This window comes from Symphalangus syndactylus, chromosome 1 (genome assembly GCF_028878055.3).
Source record: "Symphalangus syndactylus isolate Jambi chromosome 1, NHGRI_mSymSyn1-v2.1_pri, whole genome shotgun sequence".
Taxonomy (NCBI): domain Eukaryota; kingdom Metazoa; phylum Chordata; class Mammalia; order Primates; family Hylobatidae; genus Symphalangus; species Symphalangus syndactylus.
This window is the reverse complement of record NC_072423.2, coordinates 118,209,850-118,230,374: the sequence shown is the minus strand read 5'-3', so window position 1 is coordinate 118,230,374 and position 20,525 is coordinate 118,209,850. Positions and strand designations below refer to the sequence as shown.

Genomic DNA, 20,525 nt, shown 5'->3' with positions numbered 1-20,525 from the left:
GTCCTGGGGGCTAAATTTAACACACAGCTGCAGCCTCTGGCACTTTGGGAACAAGTTAATCTTGGTGACTGAGGCTGAAGAGTGTGTGTGTGTGTGTGTGTGTGTGTGTGTGTGTGTGTGTGTGTCTGGCGGTGGGGCGGGGTGGGGAGGGTGTGGGAGGGGGGTCAGGAGTCCAGAGCAAGGTAGGCATCAAGACTGGCTGTCCTGGCCTTCAACCCTGGTCCCTCAGACCATAGACAAGGTGCAGGGGCCCCATGGCCAGGCAGTCTCAGGTCTGGCCTAATATGCACCAAGAATAATGAGTATAGACAGCTAAAGTCCTGAAATATTAAACTTGTAGTGTTACTTTTTGAACACTAGAATTCAGAATGTCACTCCCTAGAATGTTAAAACCCCGGGGGTTTAAAAACCTAGAATAGTAGAATCCTAAGAAATTAATTTTCTAGCACATCTGACACCTCAGAAGTGTTAAAACTCTCTAATAGTGTACTCCCAGGACATAGTATCTTGGTGCTTCTGAACCTCCAGCAGAGTTGAACTGAGGTCCTTAGCATCTAACTTTGCCACCTCCTCATTGTGTAGGAAGGGAAACTGTGGCTTAACAGAGCGACATGCCCTGCCCCAGGCCTCATAGGAAAGTGGCAACCTTGTTTACCTAAGGTACCTTCTTGCTTTCTTGCAAGGAGGAGGGACAGAAAGAGGAAAAGCTCTTCCCGTTTTAAAAGTGAGGCAACGGCAGTGGTGTCTTATGTCTGTAATCACAGCTACTAGGGAGGCTGAGGCAGAAGAATGGCTTAATCCCAGGAGTTCAGGTCCAGGCTGGACAACATAGTGAGACCCTGCCTCTTAAAATAAAGGCAGGGCAACAGGGCTGCCAGAAAGTCAACACCATGTCCAAGTTCTGACCAGAAAACCCAAGAACCCTGTATCCAGGAGTGGCTGGAGTGAGACATATTCCGGGGAGGAAGGTGGAGGCACCAGGACAGATGTTCCCAGAAAGCATGAAGGAAGGGAGACCCTGGAAGAGAGGCTCCAATGCTTTCCCGTCTCTGGACTGAGGGTCAGAGCGTAGGCCACCTTCTCCCCTAGGGGTATCTCCTGACCAAAGAATCCAGAGTCAAGGCCTCTCCGTGCTCCATTTAGAAATGAGGCAGCCAGGCCCTCATCTTTCAGAAGGGCCCAGACACCCCACCCCGTCCCATAAGCCCCGGGGGCTGAGGCAAGTCTTTCTCCGGGAGGGGGCCTCTGCCCAGCTGTCCCCTGTGCGTCATGTGCAGAAGGCCAGGCGGCTCGCCTTACAGAGACCCGGCCACTTCTATATATAGCCCCTCAAAGACAGCTGCTCAGTCTAAGCAAGCCCCAGCAGGAAAGCAGGGGTACAGAGAGGAGCCCCCTTGGCACCGCCACGGCACCCTAGGCCACCCACCATGGCGCTGGGCTTGGAGCAGGCGGAGGAGCAGCGGTTGTACCAGCAGACGCTCCTGCAAGACGGGCTCAAAGACATGCTGGACCACGGCAAGTTCCTCGACTGTGTGGTGCGGGCGGGCGAGCGCGAGTTCCCGTGCCATCGCCTGGTGCTGGCCGCCTGCAGCCCCTACTTCCGGGCGCGCTTTCTAGCCGAGCCGGAGCGCGCGGGCGAGCTGCACCTGGAGGAGGTGTCCCCGGACGTGGTGGCCCAGGTGCTGCACTACCTGTACACGTCAGAGATCGCGCTGGATGAGGCGAGCGTGCAGGATTTGTTTGCCGCGGCACATCGCTTCCAGATCCCTTCCATCTTCACCATCTGCGTGTCCTTCCTGCAGAAGCGCCTGTGCCTCTCCAACTGCCTGGCCGTCTTCCGTCTCGGCCTCCTGCTCGACTGCGCGCGTCTCGCCGTGGCTGCCCGCGACTTCATCTGCGCTCACTTCACGCTGGTGGCGCGCGACGCTGACTTCCTCGGACTCTCGGCCGACGAGCTCATAGCCATCATCTCCAGCGACGGCCTTAACGTGGAGAAGGAGGAGGCAGTGTTCGAGGCGGTGATGCGGTGGGCGGGTAGCGGCGACGCCGAGGCCCAGGCTGAGCGCCAGCGCGCGCTGCCCACCGTCTTCGAGAGCGTGCGCTGCCGCTTGCTGCCGCGCGCCTTTCTGGAGAGCCGCGTGGAGCGCCACCCTCTCGTGCGTGCCCAGCCCGAGTTGCTGCGCAAGGTGCAGATGGTGAAGGATGCACACGAGGGCCGCATCACCACGCTGCGGAAGAAAAAGAAGGGGAAGGACGGAGCCGGGGCCAAGGAGGCTGATAAGGGCACAGGCAAAGCCAAAGCAGAGGAGGATGAGGAAGCCGAACGTATCCTTCCTGGGATCCTCAATGACAACCTGCGCTTCGGCATGTTCCTGCAGGACCTCATCTTCATGATCAGTGAGGAGGGCGCTGTGGCCTACGATCCAGCAGCCAACGAGTGCTACTGTGCTTCCCTCTCCAACCAGGTCCCCAAGAACCACGTCAGCTTGGTTACCAAGGAGAACCAGGTCTTCGTGGCTGGAGGCCTCTTCTACAACGAAGACAACAAAGACGATCCCATGAGCGCATACTTCCTGCAGGTGCCTGACCAGCCTTGGGAGCCGCCAACTAATACTGGGCTCTAGGCACTGGGGGCAGTCTTGGGGCCCAGAAGGGGCTTGTGTCTACACAAGGGAATGCCACTGGGTCTAGGGTGAGATGTAGACCGGGGAGGTTGACTGATAGTCACCTACTTGAAAGTTGAAGACAGTCAATAGGCAGCTGCCAAAAAGCAGCATAACTTTGGTATCTCAATTTCAGGGATGTGGTAGCCCCAAGTTGGCATATGTTGGAGGCTCTGCGCAGGGGTTGGGGTGGGGCACAGTGAGGAGGAGCAAGGTCGGTGTGAGGATCCTGGTCAGGGCCTCTGCCTGAAGGCCAGGCCTGGAGCTCACAGCAGTGTCCCAGACAAAGGAACAATCCTGTCTGGTCCTCCCATTGTACAGATGAGGAAACTGAGGCCCAGGAGGGATCAGCAGAGTGGAGTGACAGGTCTGAGTTGGGGTGTGACTGTGAGATCTCAAAGGGCAGAGACAGTTTCATGGAGACTGGCCATATAAGTTTGAGCCTTGCCAGTGGGGTGGGATTTGGAGTTGTGAAGGGGAAGATGGCAGTGTTTCCGGCCAAGGAACGGTAAGCAAGGGATAGAACTGGGACTGAGCCTGGTGAGTGGTGTGCTCAGGGAGGCCTGACCAGCAAGAGGGGTGACAGGCGCTTGGTGCCAGGGTTAAGCTCACAGGCCTTACGGTTGCACTGGGGGATGAGGGCAGCTTCACCAGCTACTAGCTCAGCAGTGTGGGCACATTGTTTATTCTCTCTGGGCCTCTGTTTGTAAGTGGGGATATTCTTCTTCCTGCATGATAAGGTCCTTGGAAGGTTAAATGATGCTTATAAAGTGCTCATCAGCACAGTGCTCAGCCCTCAGAAAACTTTCCAAAAAGATGAACCCCTAGTATTAATATCTTTATTATAAGGCTGTGGAGGTGGACAAGGCCGTGGACTGTAGATTTTACAGGGCGAAAGGCAGGGCTGTATTTGGAAGTTTCCTGAACAGTGGGATGGGGTGGAGAGGAGGGGGCAGGCAGGCCTCAGTTGGGAGTTGTTCAGCCTGGGAAAGCAAGGCCATAGCTGGACCTCCCTCACAGAGCTCCCCCTTGTTTCTGTGCTGTCGTGCCCTACCGCCTGCTATAATGGTGGTTGCCGGGAGCCTGCCTGGGTGTGGGGGACGCTCATCTGCTCTCAGCCTGATGGTAGGAGGGACACTGTCTCTCAGGGAGCCTCCAGGCTGTATTGGCCCTACCTGGGTTCCCGACCTCCTCTGCGATCTGGGGCAGTGGGGCTGAGTGGGACTGAGTGGGGCTGGGCTGAGGCTGGGGGAGTGGGGGGCAGTAGCTGACTGGACACCCGGCCTGCAGTTTGACCACCTGGACTCAGAGTGGCTGGGGATGCCACCGCTGCCCTCGCCCCGCTGCCTGTTTGGCCTGGGAGAAGCTCTCAACTCCATCTACGTGGTCGGTGGCAGAGAGATCAAGGATGGCGAGCACTGCCTGGACTCGGTCATGTGCTACGACAGGCTGTGAGCGTGGCTGGGGTGGGGCTGAGCTCCCTGGGCGTGAGTGGGGCATGAAGGTCGCAGCTGGTCTAGGGCCTGGGGTGGGATTTGGAGCTAGAGCCTTGGGCTTAGAGTGAAGGTGGGCTTGGGTAAGGGTGGGGAGGTTGGGGGACAGGGTGGGATCAAAGAACTGAGAGGCCTGGGAAGTTCCAGCAATGGATCTGACACATCTCGAATATGTGTTAGGTGGATGGGCGGGTGGGTGCAGAGACAGGGACTGAGCCGAGCCTGGATGGGTGCCCACCCCCACCCCCACTCCCGTCTCTTCCAGGTCATTCAAATGGGGTGAATCGGACCCGCTGCCTTACGTGGTGTATGGCCACGCAGTGCTCTCCCACATGGACCTTGTCTACGTAATTGGCGGCAAAGGCAGTGACAGGTGAGGCTGGGCCTGGAGCGAGTCTGCGGAGCAGACTGAGGGGCAAGATCTCCCAGAGGCTGTCAGGGGTTTGTCCTGGCTGCCCCGGCAGGCAATTGCAGGGAGGCGTGGCTGGGCTTCTGCTTCTCTCCACCCATTCCCACCCTCCACCCCGCAGGAAGTGCCTGAACAAGATGTGCGTCTATGACCCCAAGAAGTTCGAGTGGAAGGAGCTGGCACCCATGCAGACCGCCCGCTCACTCTTTGGGGCCACTGTCCATGATGGCCGCATTATTGTGGCAGCTGGGGTCACCGACACAGGGCTGACCAGTTCTGCCGAAGTGTACAGCATCACAGACAACAAGTACGAAAGCTTGTCCCTTCCGCCAAGGACAACTTGTGGCTTTGGGCTTCTGTCAGCCCCAGCAGGAGCCGCAGTCCCTGTCTTGGGTCTCCAGTGTTGAGTTTGGACATCAGTATAGAAATAGGCCTTCTCTCCTGATCGGCAGTGAGGTGGGGAGGCGGGGCAAAGGTTATGGCCAGCCTGGTCTGCAGGAGGGGGCTCCCAGGGCTGGGGGAGGGGATACCAGGTTCCTCATTCAGGGACTCATACCAGGCAATGGCCTGGTGCAAGGGATATAGCAGTGAACAGGACAGAAGCTGCCCTGCCTGGGACACCAGAAAAGAGAAAACTGAACTGAGAGACAGTTGGACTCAGCTCGCAAAAGGGGTGAGGGTGTTGGGAGGAGGTTGCCCCAGACTAAGGAAAGGTGGTGCTGAGGCAATTAGGAGAAAAACTCAAGGCCCATAGGACGGAAGGTGTTGCTCCAGCTGGGTGGAGGTGGGTGGGTGATGGAGGTGGGATAGTGGTGCCAGGGCTGGAGCAGGGGCCAGCAGGAGAGGGACTGTATTTCATCTGTTTTCTACTAAAGTACTTCATGGCAGCTGATATAGAGAGCAGATTAGGGATTTCCCAGGGGTCAGGAAGGTCAGGGGTGATGAAGGCCTGGAGCTGCGGGCACAGCGGGGATGGGGCTGAGGGGATGCACCGGACGAAGACAGGCCAGGGCTTCTTACACTGTGATGGGCATGCAAATCTCCTGGGGATCGCGTTAAAGTGCAGATTCTGATTCTTGGTATGCGGAGGGCCGAGAGCCTGTAAGTCTGCATTTCTAACACACCCCCAGGAGATGCTGATGCTGCTGGGCCATGAACCACACTTTGAGTAGCAAGAGTCTAGGAGGTGGAAGAAACAGGGCTTAGCTATTGATTGGACGTGGGGGTGAGAGGGGGAGAAGCACATGCTTCTGAGTGAGGGTGGGAGGCCATTTACTGGATAATCATTGAGATTGGGTAGGGAAAGTGAGGGTCCAGTTAGGACATGTGGACTTGAAGTGCCTGGGGGTGTTCAAAAGGACACCACCCGGAGAGAGAGGGCTGAGCTGGAGGGAGAGATCTGGGGGTCAGTAGCACATGGAGGGGCCAAGCTCCCACGGGAGAGAGAGTGTAAATGGGAGGAGCTGAGGTCCAAGCCCTGATGGTGGAGGCAGCTGCATTATCCAGGAAGGAGGCCACAAAGGTGAGGCCGAAGAGATAGAAGGTGAGGAAAGTCACGTCAGCAGGGCTGTGTGCTGTAGGACTTCAGTGCGTGTGCAGTGGCTGGGGACCACAGGAAGGGCAGTTTTGGAGGATGGGACTAAGGCCCAAGGCAGGAGCCAGGGCAGCAAAGATACATTGAGAACAACTGGGCTGTGAAGGGAGAAGAAGGATGGAGCAGGTGTGCAAGGGGGGCGAGGCTGCAGGGGCCGCTGAGGGGCAAGAGGACTGCATCCAGGGCAAGGCTGGGGGCCTGCTAGGGGCTGGGGTTGTGAGTTGGAGGGTGGAGTTAGTTCAGGAGAGGAGTAGGGGCAGTGGGGAGATCCATGGTGGACTTTGCTGGACAGGTTGGATAGAATGGCAAGAGGACAAGGAAAGGAAAGTGGAGGAGCAAGAGAATGGGGAAGGAAGGGAAGACCAGAGGGACAGGGAAGGGGAACAGGGTCGGAGGCATGGGCGCCTGGGACTTGGATTGCAAAGGGTTGCAGTTGGAGCTGTAGGTGCTGGGTGGCAGGGACAGTCACTGGGCTTGCCGAGGCACCCCAATGATGCACCTTCTCACACACCCCCAGGTGGGCACCCTTCGAGGCCTTCCCGCAGGAGCGTAGCTCACTCAGCCTGGTCAGCCTGGTGGGTACCCTCTATGCCATTGGTGGCTTTGCCACACTGGAGACGGAGTCTGGAGAGCTGGTTCCCACAGAGCTCAATGACATCTGGAGGTGAGTCCCGCCCCAGGGAGGCAAGGGGGCATCATGAGCAAGGCTGACACCCCATAGCACCATGGTGGGGTACCAAGGCACTGGGCAAGCTCCTCTGGGGACAAAGCAGATCCCTCTTCTAGGGAGTCCTGTAGGGAGGAACAGCCAACATACCCTGCTCGGCCGTTTCTCAGCAGTTTGTTGGGAAAGTCTGGGCTTGCACAGATGGCAGCATGCCCCACTGTGGAGCAGCAACAGTGTTGCAGACGGGAGCATACCCAAGCTTAGGTCATAGACCCACAGAAACAGGGCCCAAATAGCAGCCGGATTTTCCTCTCTCCTGCCTTCCAGGTGCTTGGTCTGGAGGGAGGGCTGCCACTAGGGCTGGAAAGCAGTTGGAGCCCTGGCCTTTCAGAACCATTGCTCTCTATGGCTGGTCCTTTGTGGGGGTGGGGGAAGGAAGCTTTAGCCTCTGGGGCATCTCCTTCATGAACCTGCAGCCATCCACACTTCTGCAGGCAGCCCCTGGGGAGCAGTGCTGTCGGAGGCTGGGACTTGAGACTTAGTAGAAATGGAGCATGGAAATTCTCAAGGAGAGGACATTGATGGGGTGGTGTGGGCAGTGTAGGTCTTCCTGGAGGGGAACTTTGAGGAATATGGGCACACCCCTTGACAGGTGATCTTTCCTGGGGAGAAAGACCCTTCCTGGAGTGTGGGGTGGGTGTTCCTTGGGGTGGGTCTTGTGGGGGTCTCCTTTCCCAGAGCCTGGGGATTTTCAGGAGCAGATCTCCCTAGAGATGGGCCGAGTGCTCTCAGCCACCCCTCTCTGCTGCGTTCCACTCTGGACTCAGCTGACCAAGCTCCCCGTCCTTGTCGCCACTCTCTCTCACCCCCAGGTATAACGAGGAGGAGAAGAAGTGGGAGGGTGTCCTGCGGGAGATCGCCTACGCGGCAGGTGCCACCTTCCTACCAGTGCGGCTCAATGTGCTGCGCCTGACTAAGATGTGACCAGCTCAGGGAGACTGAACTAAGTACCCCTCCCATCCTGTGACCCTCACTGGCCTGGCCTTGTGGGGGCTCCAGAAAAGAGGCTAGGAGAGGCCAGAGTCTACCTGGATCCAGTTATGGTGCCTTAGGGGCCACGTCAGCCAAGGAAAGGGAAGTGCTGCTTAGTCCTGGGCTTTTGGGCAAGGATGAGAAACTAGAGGCTTCTCCAGTGTTGCCATATCCCCCTAGGTTGTCTTGATCCATGAACCAGAACCATAGGGTGGTATCCCAGGCCGCGTCCTGGCCCTGCCCCAGCCTGGCTGAGTGTGCTGGCAAAGTTCCCCACAGGACTCAGTCTTCTCGTCTGTCAGATGGGAGCATCCCCATCAAGTGCAGTGTACAGTGCAGATATGTCTCCTTCTTTAGGAAGAATAAAGCACCTTCTGAGCAAGCAGCTCAGGGTCTGCATCAGTGCTCCAAGAGTCAGTGAGCAGGTGTGTTGAAGACTTGGGGCTTCAGTGTTTCGCTGTTGGGCTGCCAAAGTAGATGGTCTCTGCTCTCCATCTGGTGTCCCCTCCACCCTATGGGTGGGAACCCTCCCCTGCCTGAGGCCTAGAGCCTCCAGCTCCTCAGCCACCATGAGACTGTGGGAAGAAGGGTCAGGGAGCAGCCAAGCTGTTGTAGAAAAGTCTTTTATTCTATCGGTCAGGCCCCATCTGGCCCAAGAATAGCTGAGGAGAGCCCATCTCTCTACCCACTCCCTCCTACTCTGGCTTCTCTTTGTCCTGCTTCTGCTCCTCCTCCAGTGCCAAGGTTCGCTCACGCTCCTTTACCAGCTGGACGCCACAGTAGGTGACAAACAGGATGGCCAGCGTGGTCTGGGGGAACCCTGTGTGGGGAGGGAGTCATAGACGCTCAGGAGCAGCAATGCATCCTCAGCGGCTTTTGTCTTCCCACCCCTCCCCCGCTTGATGGGCCCTCCCTGCTGAGTCCCAGAGGTGATGAGGGAGATAGGAGGCATTTTGGAAGGTCACAGTCCTTGAGGCTGATGCCTGGCACCTTCTGCATCCCCACACCCCTGTCCCTCACCTGTGAGTAGCAGGCGCCGGGCAACCAGCACTGTGAATTCGAGGCTGTTCAGGCTCACAAGGTTGTACATGATGATGGCCCAGAAGTTCATGGCTCCAAACAGGGCCCGGACCCTACGGGACATCTGCACTGACAGAGAGGCCTATCCGGTCCAGGAAAGCATGGGCAGCGGGACAAGAGGCCAAAGGAAAGAGGACGTGGTGGGTCAGCAGCCTTACCCACATGGCCAGTCAGGTCTTGGGGCTATGTCTGGGTCTCGGAGAGCCCCAGGTCAGCTCTCCCTCCTTGTTAAACATGGGGAAACAGGTCCAGAGAGAGGGCAAGGCCTGACCAACATGGCAAGGCCCAGGTGCTCCATTCCTCATAGAAGGGAGGGAGGGGCAGATTCCTACAGAGTGAGCCATTGCCCTGACAACCAGGAGGGTGGTGGTGAGAAAGTTCTGGATTGGGGGCCAGGTGATTGGACAACTCCAGAAAGCAGCAGTGCCCCCCCTGCCCTCCATGACCCAGCCAGTCCCAGCCCCAGGTCTTCCCTGCTCACCTCAATTCGTGCTAGGGGCCCCCACTCTGCCAGTTTTTGCACCCAGAGCTCAAAGTTGAGGCCAAAGCAGTTAAGGAATGACCACAGGTAGACAATGTCACAAGGCCCAAGCCACAGAGTGGTGATGGCAAATGTGGCCACTGTGGCCGCCAGCTCTGGGATCACGGCGGAATGCTCCCCACCAATGTGGTTATACACATATCTGCAGGAAAGATGGGAGAAGGGCCACTGGGAGTGTGGGAAAGGGCAGGGATGAGATGGGAGAGGACACACAACAGGGCGACCTCCTCAACACTGTCATCCTGGGTGCATTCAACGTTCCTGACCTCAGGTAGCAGCTCCTCCTCCAACCAACTTCAAATTGTGGCAGGCTCAGCCTGGGACATTATAGCTTCTCTAGCTCTGTTCGTTTACTCTCCAAATGATCTCATCCAGACCCAAGATTTCAAGTACTATCTCTATGCCGATGACCCCTAAATCTGTGTCTTTAGCCCAGTCTCTCCGGATTTGTATATCCAATTGTTACTAGCCATGTCACTTGATTGACAGATTCCCCTATCCCTGCTCAAACCCCACTCCATCCTCATCTCAGTGAATGGTACCACCATCCATTCAGTTGCTCAGGGTATAAGCCTTGGTGCCATCTTGGATTCTCAATTTGTCTCATCACCCACATCCAAGCAAGCCAGCAAATTCTGTTGGCTCCTCTCAGTCCTGACCACTGCTCACCTCCTCTACCACCACCACCCTAGTCAAGATGATCTCTCTTCTCACATAAATTATTGCAAGAGTCTCTTAAGTGGTCTTCTCATTTCTGCTTTTGCCCCCACGGTTCATTCTCCACACAGCAGCCAGAGGCATCTTTTAAGAGTGTAGCTCAGGTCACATCACTTCCATGATTAACCTCTCTGAATAGCTCCCCATTACAATTGGAATAAACTCAGTCTCATTACTCTGGCTAGAAGATCCCAAGTGGTCTGGTTTCTGTTCCCTCCCTGACCTCATCAGCCGCCATGCTCCCCCAGTTCACTATGCTGGCCCCATTGGCCTTTCTTACCTTTACACCCACACGGTTGGTTTGTGTCACAAGGCCTTTGCCCTTGTTGTTCCCTCTACTTGGTATTCCGTGCTCCACATCTGATTATCACTCAAATCTCAATTCAAATATCATTTCCTCAGAGAAGCCCGCCTAAACCCCAACTAAAGAAGCTTCTACCCAGTTGTCAACTTCTATCCCATTGCAATTTTATTTCCTTCATAACACTTACCACTCTCTAAAATTATCTTATTTATGTTTGTTTACCTGTTTATGGTCTGTATCTCCCCACTAGACTGTAAGCTCCATGAGTTCAGGTCTTTGCCATGTTCACTGCTGTATCCCCAGTGCCTAGAACAATGCCTGGCACATAGTAGGTGCTCAATAAATATTTGTTAAACAAGTTCTGTGGAAGACCCAGGAATAACCAGCCTCTCCATTCCTTGACCTCCTCATTTCCAATGGCTTTTTTCTCCACTCCACCTCAGCCACCCACACCCATGGCCATGCCCCAACTTTGTCACCACTTGAAAGTTCACTCCTTTCTAATTCCCATTCTTTACCCAACTCCTTTTGACCTCCTGGTTCCCCAGCTTCCGTTCTTCAATCCCATTGATCTTGTGACCCTCCCATCTTCACCACCGTCCTTAGCAGGCTTATATCCAATGAGTCATCACTATACATAGTCTAAAAACCCTTATTCCTGACTTCTTCCTTGTCATCCATCTGGGAGAGCCCAATCACCTACTTTCTCCTCAGCTACACCCAGGCAGCTAAGCCCCATGGGGGAAATCTCACATCTTCACATGCTGGAGTTCATAAGCCCGCCACCTCCAATACCACCTGGGCGCTCAGTGCCAAGATTTCGCTAGTCAGCTGCTTCTCCCATGTTCTGCAAGGGCCACTGTGTCCTTATCTCCCCACAAATATGAGTGGAGAGATAGTATGAGTGGGGGGATCCAGGCTGGGTTGTGAGGGTAAGCATATATGTTGCCTCTCTCCACATCCCAGTCCTGGCTTTCTCAGCTGATGGCCATGCCTCCTGCTTCATGGAGAAGGCTGAAGCCTTCAGGTGGAATCCCTTACTTGTCTACATTAACCTGCTTTCCTCTGCATCCACACTGGCTTCTCTTCCTCCTCCTCCCACTGAAGCCAGGCCTCTGCCTGGAACTAGACACCATCACCTCCTTCCTCCTCAGGGACCTCACTCCATCAGTCACTCCTGTATCCTGCATCACCAGCTTCTCTGTTAAGTAATTCTTCTTAGCATGTCCCATTCTTTCCTATCTTTAACATATCTCTCTTCTCCCTCAGCCACTCCTGTCTTCCCCCTGCAGTCCCAGGCTTCTTCCAGGAGTCATCACACACTCCTCTACTCCTCAGTTGACTTTCCCTCCTTACCTGCCCCTGCCTTGCCCATGAAAGGCTGAAAACCTCCATGTCACCGGCACTAATCCTCGGTCTCCAGCTTCCTTGAGGCTCAGTGGCATCTGACCCAGCTGCCCCCATCATGCCTGGATGGTCTTCCCTTGGCTTCCAGGGTGGCACATGACCTTGATTCTTCTCCTGCCCCTCCAACTACTCTTTCCAGTCCTTTCTGCTGGCTCCTTTTCCTTCCAAGCAGAGCTCTTGCAGGCCGAATCTCGGCCATCCCCGTCTCTCCTCTTCTCACACCACTCCCTCTCCTGAGGACTTAACCCACTCCCAAAGCCTAAAAACCACCTGCCCATACTCAGGACACTCTTGAGTTCCATCAGTCCTCCAGACCCTCAGAAACCCAGACCCTCAGGCCCAACTACCTCCCTGAACCTCCACAGGGATGTCTCCTAGATTGCAACTAGACATTTCTTAAACTGAAGCCCTCTCTGGAAACTGCCCTCCATCCTCCCAGGCTGCAGATAGGAATTTGAGCGTCATCTCCCTCTCCTTCCCAACACTCACACTTCATGGCCACGTTCTGTCCAGGCTGCTGTCTGTGTGACCCTCCTCCCACCACCTCTCTCCACCTCGGAGGCCCTCACTCAAATCCTAACTTCTATATCTTTCACCCAGACCTCTGCCAATACCTCCTCACTGCCCTCTTTGCTTCCCCTGGCCCAGGGTGATCTTTTAAAATGTGGACCCATCTTGGCACTGCCCTGCTCAGACACCTGGCAGGATGGCTGTGACCACCCCCACCCCACTCCTACTCACTTGCAAAGCCAGTCGTTGATGCCACGGTCAAAGTGCCTGTAAGAGGAAAGCAGATGGGCATGTGCCCATCAGGGGCAGAGCTCCCCAGGCATGGGGGAAGAGGCTAGGGGAAGGTGTGGTCCCAGGGGGTGAGCCTCCCCCGTCCTGGCCAGCACTCACGTTTCCGCGAAGACGTAGAGCGTGGTGATGCACTTGGGAGGCTGGGGTGGGTCCAGGTGGTCGAGGCACGCCACAGTGTTGACAACACCAAAGAGGACGGCCGCCTTCACCCAGTCATACACCAGGTTTGAATAGGCTAGGCCAGCTGGGGGCAGGGCACCGTCACTGCCTGGGGTTCAACGGCCTGGGGCCTGCCCCCATGGAGACCCTGTCCCACAACTTCTTTGGGGAGACACCAGGCTCTGCCTGCCCCATGGAGACCTCCCATATTGTGGAAATCAGCCATGCCTGGTGAAGTGGGTGGGGTCTGTGGTATGCTGTTCTGGCCCCACAGGATGAAGCTAATGCCAAGACCCATGCATTAGAAAGAATAAGCCCCTGCTCCTATGCCCTTAGGTGCTGTGCCCTGCGTGCCTCAGCTTCCCCGACTGTGGCACCGTGGGGGTGCAGAGGGTCTGTTTTCCTGAGGTGGCAGCCCTGCCCCCATTTCTCTTCTGTGGACCCACCGAGGGCACTGTCTGGGAGGCGGTTGGCGAACTTGAGGTCACTGGGGATGGTGAGGATGTAGAAGAAGTGAAAGAAAATGTCGACGGCCATGATGGCCACCACGCTTAGGCCTGCCTGGGCTCGGATGTGCCACAGCTCACCCTCGCGTCTCACTGGCTCCACCTGGCTCACCTGGGGGGATGCGAAGGGTCTGAGGGAAGAGGCAAACCCTGCCTGGGAAGCCCTGTCTGAGGGGGGTTCACCAACTACTTGGGGCAGGAGGAGCCATGGCTTTATCCAGGAGTCCTGCCTGAGGGTGGAGACACAGGTCACCCTGGAGTCTGAGGAGGATTCACAGCCAGCCACGGGAGACCCAGTTCTGTACTGAGAGCCCCATTTGAGTGGGAGGAGAACATTCATGGCCTGGGAGTCCTGTCTGAGAAAAGAGACATGTCTCCACCCTGAGGTCCCTGCTGGAGGGGAAAGATGGCCCCATCCTGGGGTCTGAGGAGGGAGGGGAGACATGGCTTCATCCTGGAATCATGCCTGAGGATGGGGATACAGCCTGCTTGGGGAATTCTATCTGAGATGGAAACCCTAATCTGAAAAGGGAGATTTAGCCCTGTTCTAGAAGCCCACAGGGTGTCCCCTCACCTGAGCATGGAAGCGATCAAAGGTCATGATGGGCCCGAAGAAGAAGAAGGGCAGGTAGAAGTTGTACTTGAGCAGGTCAGCTAAGGAGTAGTGGCGGTCAGGGTGGGCACAGCTCTCCAGTGCAAAGCTCGTGCAACGCAGCACTGTGAAGCTGCTGCCCCCATGAAACAGCACCTCTTGAAGATCAAAAGTGCCTGCTACAAACCCACTCTGGAGGGGGAAAGAACAGGCCACCAGCTCACTAGGGTGCCTCCTGTCTCTGGAAAACCTATTCCCCACTCCCTAGCTTCCCATAGGGGCCCAGCCTGGTCCTGTCCCTTCCTCTCTTCCAGAGCCAGTTAACTTTGGCCACTGCTCTATCCCAGCAATACGAGGAGCAGGGGATGATCTGGCAGTTCCTCCTGCGATGCACGTGGTCATCTTGTGGCCAGGACATACCCAAAGGCTTGAAGACAGGTGGAAAAGTGAAGGAAATACTTGGGGATACTTGGGGTGCAAGGACTTTGGATGAAGTGAGAGGTTTGGGACCTTATCCCTACACCCTCTACCCCTGCACCAGTTCACACCTGCCAAGAGATTAGGGGGTCCATCTTGAAGGAGGCCAGGCTGGCCAAGCCAAGGCCAAGACAGAGCCAGGGCTGGCCCAAGAGCGAGGCCACATAGAGGCCCACACAGTGACCAAGCAGCAGCAGCAGGTACCAAGGGCCCATTGTGCCCATCACAGCCAGGGCCCCATACACAGCATACATCCAGGAGCGGAGCTGTGGACAGGGAGAAGGCTTCAGTTTCGCCATATAAATGGGGGTGTGACCCCAGGACAGGGTTCCCACAACCCTTGTGGTGAAAGAGGAGCTGGCAGGGGGAGGCCGGGTGGCCCAGGTCCAGCTCACCTGTGGGGCAACCATGGTGCAGAGTTTAGCAAACAGCACATGTCCGGAGAGGGCAAAGATGATGACGTTGCGAAAGGAGGTGAACCACATCACCCACTCGAAGTCAGCCACATCCTGGGGCAGTCCGGGGCAGAAGGAGGTGGGGCAGGTGAAGGTGGGAGAGGGGGCAGGACGAGCTGGAATCTGGGCTGGTCAGAGCCCCAGCACCTTTCCCAGCCTTTGTGTTCTTCTTTTATTATTATCATTTTAAAATTTAATAATAATAATTATTTTTTACCACTAGCCAAACCCAACGTGTCCTCTTTATGCAAACACAAGAGCAGTGCCTGCAGGTCTCCACACTCCTCTGTGAAGGAAGTACCCAGGCAGGAGGGTAGAGAGGAGTGAAGGGCACCATGGGGGCTGCCGGGTCCCTTGGAGCTCTCCCTCTCCTCCGCACGTTGCCTGCCATTCCCCCTTTACTGCTTTGTTTCTGGGAAGGGAGGTGCTGGAGGCTCCACTGAAGCACACTCCACTAATGCGACCCATTTCCCAAGTGAGCAGGGCCCGGGCAAACTTGATGTCCCAAGAGGATACAGGAGGGGCCAGTGAAGAAGCTGAAGGCACTGAAGCTCAAGCCAGAAGCCCCCGAGCTGTGAGAAGCTCTCTGTTACTTGACAACATCTGGAACGGCGGACAGCGGAGAAGGGTTAGGGATGGGAGGGACCCTGGGATGTGGGGGACCTACCATCTTCCGGCCAATGTACTCCCAGCCAGGTCGCACAGACTCCCGGAAGGCCTTCCTGTGGGCCCCATCTGAGAACAGAGTGTGGCCTCAGGGAGAGGGGCCTTCATATCCCCTGCCCCACCTTCCCCCGTGGACAAGGCTGCCCCTACCCTGGGGAGAGAGGGCATCAGGAGCGGGGCACGGGTCTGGGTCTCTTTGATGCTGCATCTGCTTCTTTCTGGGTCTCGCTGTGTGTCTGGGTCCTGGCCTCTGACTGTGTGTGTGTGTGTGTGTGTGTGTGTGTGTTGGGGTGTGTGTGTATGTTTGTGTGTGTGTCTAGGTCTAGGTCTGTGTGTGTGTGTGTGTCGGGATGTGTGTGTGTGTGTGTATGTCTGGGTCTAGGTCTCTGTGTGTGTGTGTGTCTGGGTCCAGGCCTCTGTGTGTGTGTGTGTCTATGTGTGTGACTCTGTGTCCATTTCTCTGCCAGTGTCTCTGCATCTCTGTGTTCCTGTGACTGAACCTGGCTCCACCCAGCCTCCAGTGACTATCTGAGATGGGAACCCCGGGCTGAAAAGGGAGATCCAGCCGTGTTCTAGAAGGAGTACCCTGGGTCTGGAGCCTGTAACTTTCTGGCTTTGCTGGTTGGAACCCTGAGGCCTCCAGGGGAAGAAGGGTCTTGTCCACCTGCCCCGGGGCATAGCCATTACCTTGTGAAGCCTCAAGGAGGCCCCGGCCAGCATAGGCCAGGGCCCCACTCAGCACCAGAGAGTAGAGGCCCAGCTCAGCCACAGGCAATGCTGTCTTGATGCCCATAGCCTGGACAGGGCTGGGGAGACAGGTTGGGTGAGGGAATTACAGTCTCCAGCCCAGCCTAGCCCCACCTCATGGTCCCACCACCCCAGTGGGGACCCTACTCTGAAGAGAGATTGCCCCACAAGCCCCTTGGGGACCTTGTACCATCACTGTGCCCGCCCCTGTGCCCCCCACAGTTCACAGGCCACTGGAACACCAGTGCCCCATCCCAGCTGCTGCTCTTGTCCCCATCCCACCCATCAAGGCTCTTGCCGGCAGAGCCCTCACTCGCAGCCTGCCTCCCTCACCTTCATTTACATCTTCATACCTTCCAGAGGCACCGGCCCCACCCTCTGCGAAAACAGCTCCTGCCAAGGCCCCCATGACCTTTGTGCGGAGAAACCCCACCTCTACCACTGCAATCAGGTTTCTGCCTGCAGGGTCCCCACCCCGATCAGTGAGTCTCCCTTAGCTCCTCACAAAGCCCCAGCCTCTCTAAGACCCTTTCTCTGACTCTCACTCCCCTCCCTGAGATCCCATGACCACCCCAGGTGCTGCCCCTAGAGCCAAGCCTCCATCCTCGAATTAAGCCTACAGCCTGTCACTGACCCGCATTCCCCCAACAAGTCCCTGAGCTCCAGCCTGTCACATCCCAGTCCCTGCCTGTGTATGTGACCACACTGCCCCACTCTCTCAGCGCTCTGTGTATTCAGGCCCTGGACACCAGCTGGAGGCTGTGCTATTTGAGGAGGTGCCCTGGAGTAGCGGATGTGGGGCCAGACCGGGCCAGGGAGGGCACTGGCTGCTGTCCAAGGTGCTGACCAGAATCAGGCCCTGGTTGAGTCTCGCCACTCCCTCCAGCGGGGGCCTAGCTTGTCCCCTGGAGAACTGCTGGGTGCTCAGCTAGCACCTTTGCCCTTCCTACCCTGCTTCAACCTGGCCCAGGGGCTTCCCAAGGACTCCATGGATACAGACATAGGGCCCAAATTAAAGGGAGGAAGGGAGGAACATGTTCAGGCACCTCTTGGGCTGATGGGGCCAAGAGGTGGCTGATGTGGCCCTTTTGCCCACCCTTGATCCTCCCCTAAATCTTCATCCCCAGCCCTGAAGCCATCTTCCCTGATCCCCCCAGCAGCTGACAGTGTCCTCATACAGATGGAGGGGTCATGGGCCAAATAGGAGCAGGAACTTGTCAAGGTCACACAGCAGACGTAGGACAGACTTCTGCCTGCCTCCCTTCAGGATCGGGTTTCTCAGTGACCCCCTCTGGAATCTGGGGTAAGAGAAGACCACCACTGCCCCTGCCCACAGCAGAGGCTGCCAGCCTGATGGCTGTGCTGCCAGCCTGAGGGTGGACGCACCTCCTCATCAGCTGGGTGGGGGTGGAGAGGCCCTGGGGATCAGGTTAATGGAGCAGGAGCTTGAAACCGGAGCATGGTGAAGAGCCCGCGAAATAGCTTTGTCAGCTGCCTCCCACTCGCCACTTTCCAATTTTAGCTCCCCATGGCCGGTGCGGGGTGTCCCCAGTGAGGCCTCTGCAAGGAGCTGGCCCTCAGCCTGGGGCCTCTCCTGATAGACCCCCGGACCAGGGCTGGCCTGTGGACACAGGGGCATACCCTTTCCCCTGGTCCTGCCTGCCCCAGATGCCCCTGGGGTAAAGCCCCTTTTGGGGCCTGTGATTTGGGATGCGGGCCTGGGGTGTGCCCCACAAGTATCAAGAGCCCCAGAGTAGCTGCATCCCCAGCTGGCACTGACCTTGAGGAGGCCGCAAGGGACCCTGGCACACTGCCCACCTCAGGCTCTGGGGTCCGGTGTCCAACTGTCCGTCCGTCCGACCGGCTGAGCTCTGGGGCCACGGTGGGGTGTGTCCAGCCCTGGGGTCCCCACCCCCTTGAGGTTATGAGCGGTGAGTGGTGACAGCGGGAGGAGGAGGGGGAGGAGGAGGTGGCCTTCCTGGAGCGGAGCTGAGCAGAGTGGAGAAGAGCCGAGTGCTGCAGAGCTGCTGGCCACAGGGAGCCGCAGGGAGGATCCTTGAAGGGGGGCGGGTGCTGGGTGGGGGGAGGGTGTCCAGTAGCATAGGCTCAGACAGGGACACCTGGGCCTCTCTTCAGCCTGCCTCCCCTGGCTCCTAGAGAGCCTGTGCCTCTCTCTCACTGTTACCCAGGACTTCCCTCTTCCAGGAAGACTCCTGGTGGTCCCACCAGCCTCTCCAGGCTTGTAAGCCCTCCCCCCACCACAGCCACACACACTCACAACATGCACACACTTTCACGCTTAGGCTCCAGGGACTCCAGCTCCTACCTTTACATATGACCTCCTAAGGGCTATCCCAGGGCAGACTCGTCTCGCCCCCTGACCTGGTCCTTTTCATTATGCCATGAGTCCTGGCTGGCCATGCATCAGTGCCTGAGGGAGGGCTGACTTGCCTGATGGGACTGGAACTGGCATGGGACATGTGGCTGAGAGGGGCCCCCATAAGTCAGCCCTGTCCCATAGGGATTGTCTTGGATGGAGGGGTGCTAGCAGGGTCACTTGGCAAGGCTTGTGGGTACTTGGAATGGCTGGTATTCTCTCGATGGCAGAGTGGAGGCAGACAGGAAGACAGGTGTGTTCCTAACCAACTGGGGGTCCTGGTAGGACAGGGCCCTCATTCTGGAAGGGAGCATTCAAGGCCTCAGCCCTGGATACCTGAGGGGAGGGGTATCCTGAAGGTGCCCCTGAGATTAATACCTCTGACAGTGCCCCCTCGGTTAAGGCCAAGTCTCGGGCAGCTGTATGTGTCTGTGCTATCTATGGAGACCTGTTCACGTGTGTGCTTGTGGGGAGGCTCTCGGGGGTAGAAGGAGCTCTGTGGCTGTGATCAGTCACAGGACAGCTCCTGGAGCCCCTGCTGATCCTGTGACCCCAGCTTCAGGCTTAGTTGAGGAGGCAGGAGGGAGGCGCTGCTCCCCACCCACCAGGGCCCAGGAAGGGGAGAGACTGCACTTATGCAGTGAGCTGCCTCCTGAGCACGCAGACACGCTGGCCTGGCGAACAGCAAGGAGACCCCCAACATACACACTCCACACAGGACACAGAGGCCCGTGTCTGTGGTCCCCGACCCTGAGAAGCATGAATGGTGACTACTGCACAGTGTGGGTGCTGGGTTAGGGCTGTGGTGGGTAATGGGCACTGGAGAGGCCAGCATCAGGGAGGGAAGGATACCTGAGCCAGACTTCAGGGTTAAGGAGGGCTTCCTCGGGGAGGGGTAGTCAATGGTTGTTAGGAGTAGGTTAATCATAGTAGCCAGGAAGTACATGGATTAACTTTTTAATGTCACCACAGCCCATAGGGAAGATGTTGCCACTGTCCACAGTTGGGAGAAGAAGAACCTGGCACATGAGGAAGCCAAGTAGTTGGATCAGCCCCATAAGCTCCTGGCACTCACTGCCCTGCAGGGGCGACAACCCCGTGCACCCACACTGGGGCCCTCACGAGGCTCCAAGAAAATGGCTCAAGGGAGCAGACAGGGTGGTTTGACCCCAGAGTTAAGAACACAGGTTCAGCCAATTTACGTGACCCTGAGCTGGTGTGACCCACTTCTTAGGGCCTCAGATCCTCAGTTGTAAAATGGGCATACTGCTGGCCCTTGCCCTCACTGGGGTGGCAGGGGGCATCTGGTGACTCACTCCATGACAAGGGCCTTGCTCATAAACAGAGGCTATTAGAGAGCCACAGACACCCTGACCCCCAGAGGCCCAGAGAGGCTGGATTCACACTCAGAAGTGAGGCCTTTCCTGGGTGACCCGCACACAGCAGGGTCTGCAAGGAGTGTGGTGTGTGGAAATGGCAAGAGGGGTGGAGGGCTAGGGAAGTCCTGTGGATCTGTGGCTGGACAGCCTGAGGCCAGCTCCACTGTGTCTGACGGGAGTGGCAAGGGAGAGCACCGGGCAAGGCCAGCCCACGTGAGAGACAGGAAGCTGACTGAGCTAAGACCAGCACTTGGCCCTGGGGCCAGCTTCCCAAATGCCACAAGGGCCACTGGGAAAGATATGGTGGGGAGTGGGGACAATTCTTTCAAATCTGAGTCCCTTTTCAATTTTCAGACTTTTTTTGGTTGTTTGTTGCTCAAAGTAAAAATGTGAGGAAAGCATCCTGTGTGTTTGCATGTATGTGTGCAGTTGTGTGTGGGTCTGTGTGTACGTTTTGTG

General features: G+C 56.9%; 2 protein-coding genes across 6 annotated transcripts; one reads left to right on the top strand and one right to left on the bottom strand.

The window, feature by feature from the left end:
* Nucleotides 1-919: 919 nt before the first annotated feature.
* KLHL40 (kelch like family member 40) lies at nucleotides 920-8,261 on the top strand. Its single transcript, XM_055281230.2, has 6 exons — nucleotides 920-2,579; nucleotides 3,954-4,114; nucleotides 4,422-4,529; nucleotides 4,687-4,872; nucleotides 6,677-6,823; nucleotides 7,699-8,261. Exons 1-6 carry the CDS (start codon nucleotides 1,428-1,430, stop codon nucleotides 7,808-7,810), a joined length of 1,866 nt encoding a protein of 621 aa, XP_055137205.2. The 5' UTR covers nucleotides 920-1,427; the 3' UTR covers nucleotides 7,811-8,261.
* A 203-nt stretch (nucleotides 8,262-8,464) lies between these two features.
* HHATL (hedgehog acyltransferase like) lies at nucleotides 8,465-19,277 on the bottom strand. 5 transcript variants are annotated; one of them, XM_055281232.2, is made up of 13 exons: nucleotides 18,129-19,277; nucleotides 16,251-16,369; nucleotides 15,565-15,632; nucleotides 14,838-14,951; nucleotides 14,514-14,708; nucleotides 13,948-14,157; nucleotides 13,314-13,485; nucleotides 12,808-12,952; nucleotides 12,649-12,684; nucleotides 10,723-10,818; nucleotides 9,420-9,621; nucleotides 8,879-9,020; nucleotides 8,465-8,678 (listed from the first exon to the last, which is right to left on the bottom strand). In XM_055281232.2, exons 2-13 carry the CDS (start codon nucleotides 16,354-16,356, stop codon nucleotides 8,554-8,556), a joined length of 1,611 nt encoding a protein of 536 aa, XP_055137207.2. In that variant the 5' UTR covers nucleotides 16,357-16,369; nucleotides 18,129-19,277; the 3' UTR covers nucleotides 8,465-8,553. The 5 variants fall into 5 exon arrangements, with proteins under 5 accessions (XP_055137207.2, XP_055137206.2, XP_055137208.2 ...); XM_055281231.2 differs by having other exon boundaries at nucleotides 18,091-19,276; XM_055281233.2 differs by lacking the exon at nucleotides 18,129-19,277 and adding an exon at nucleotides 16,644-16,710.
* Between the last annotated feature and the right edge of the window lie 1,248 nt (nucleotides 19,278-20,525).

What these genes read in the sequence shown, in the direction of transcription:
- KLHL40 (XM_055281230.2), top strand. Translation starts at nt 1,428, where the DNA reads ATGGCGCTGGGCTTGGAGCAGGCGGAGGAGCAGCGGTTGTACCAGCAG. An exon ending in TGAGCGCATACTTCCTGCAG is followed by an intron (nt 2,580 to 3,953) that starts GTGCCTGACCAG and finishes CCCGGCCTGCAG; the next exon opens with TTTGACCACCTGGACTCAGA. An exon ending in GTCATGTGCTACGACAGGCT is followed by an intron (nt 4,115 to 4,421) that starts GTGAGCGTGGCT and finishes CGTCTCTTCCAG; the next exon opens with GTCATTCAAATGGGGTGAAT.
- HHATL (XM_055281232.2), bottom strand. Translation starts at nt 16,356, where the DNA reads ATGGGCATCAAGACAGCATTGCCTGTGGCTGAGCTGGGCCTCTACTCT. An exon ending in ACCCCCTAATCTCTTGGCAG is followed by an intron (nt 14,158 to 14,513) that starts GTGTGAACTGGT and finishes TTCCCCCTCCAG; the next exon opens with AGTGGGTTTGTAGCAGGCAC. An exon ending in CCGGCGCCTGCTACTCACAG is followed by an intron (nt 8,679 to 8,878) that starts GTGAGGGACAGG and finishes CTCCCCACACAG; the next exon opens with GGTTCCCCCAGACCACGCTG.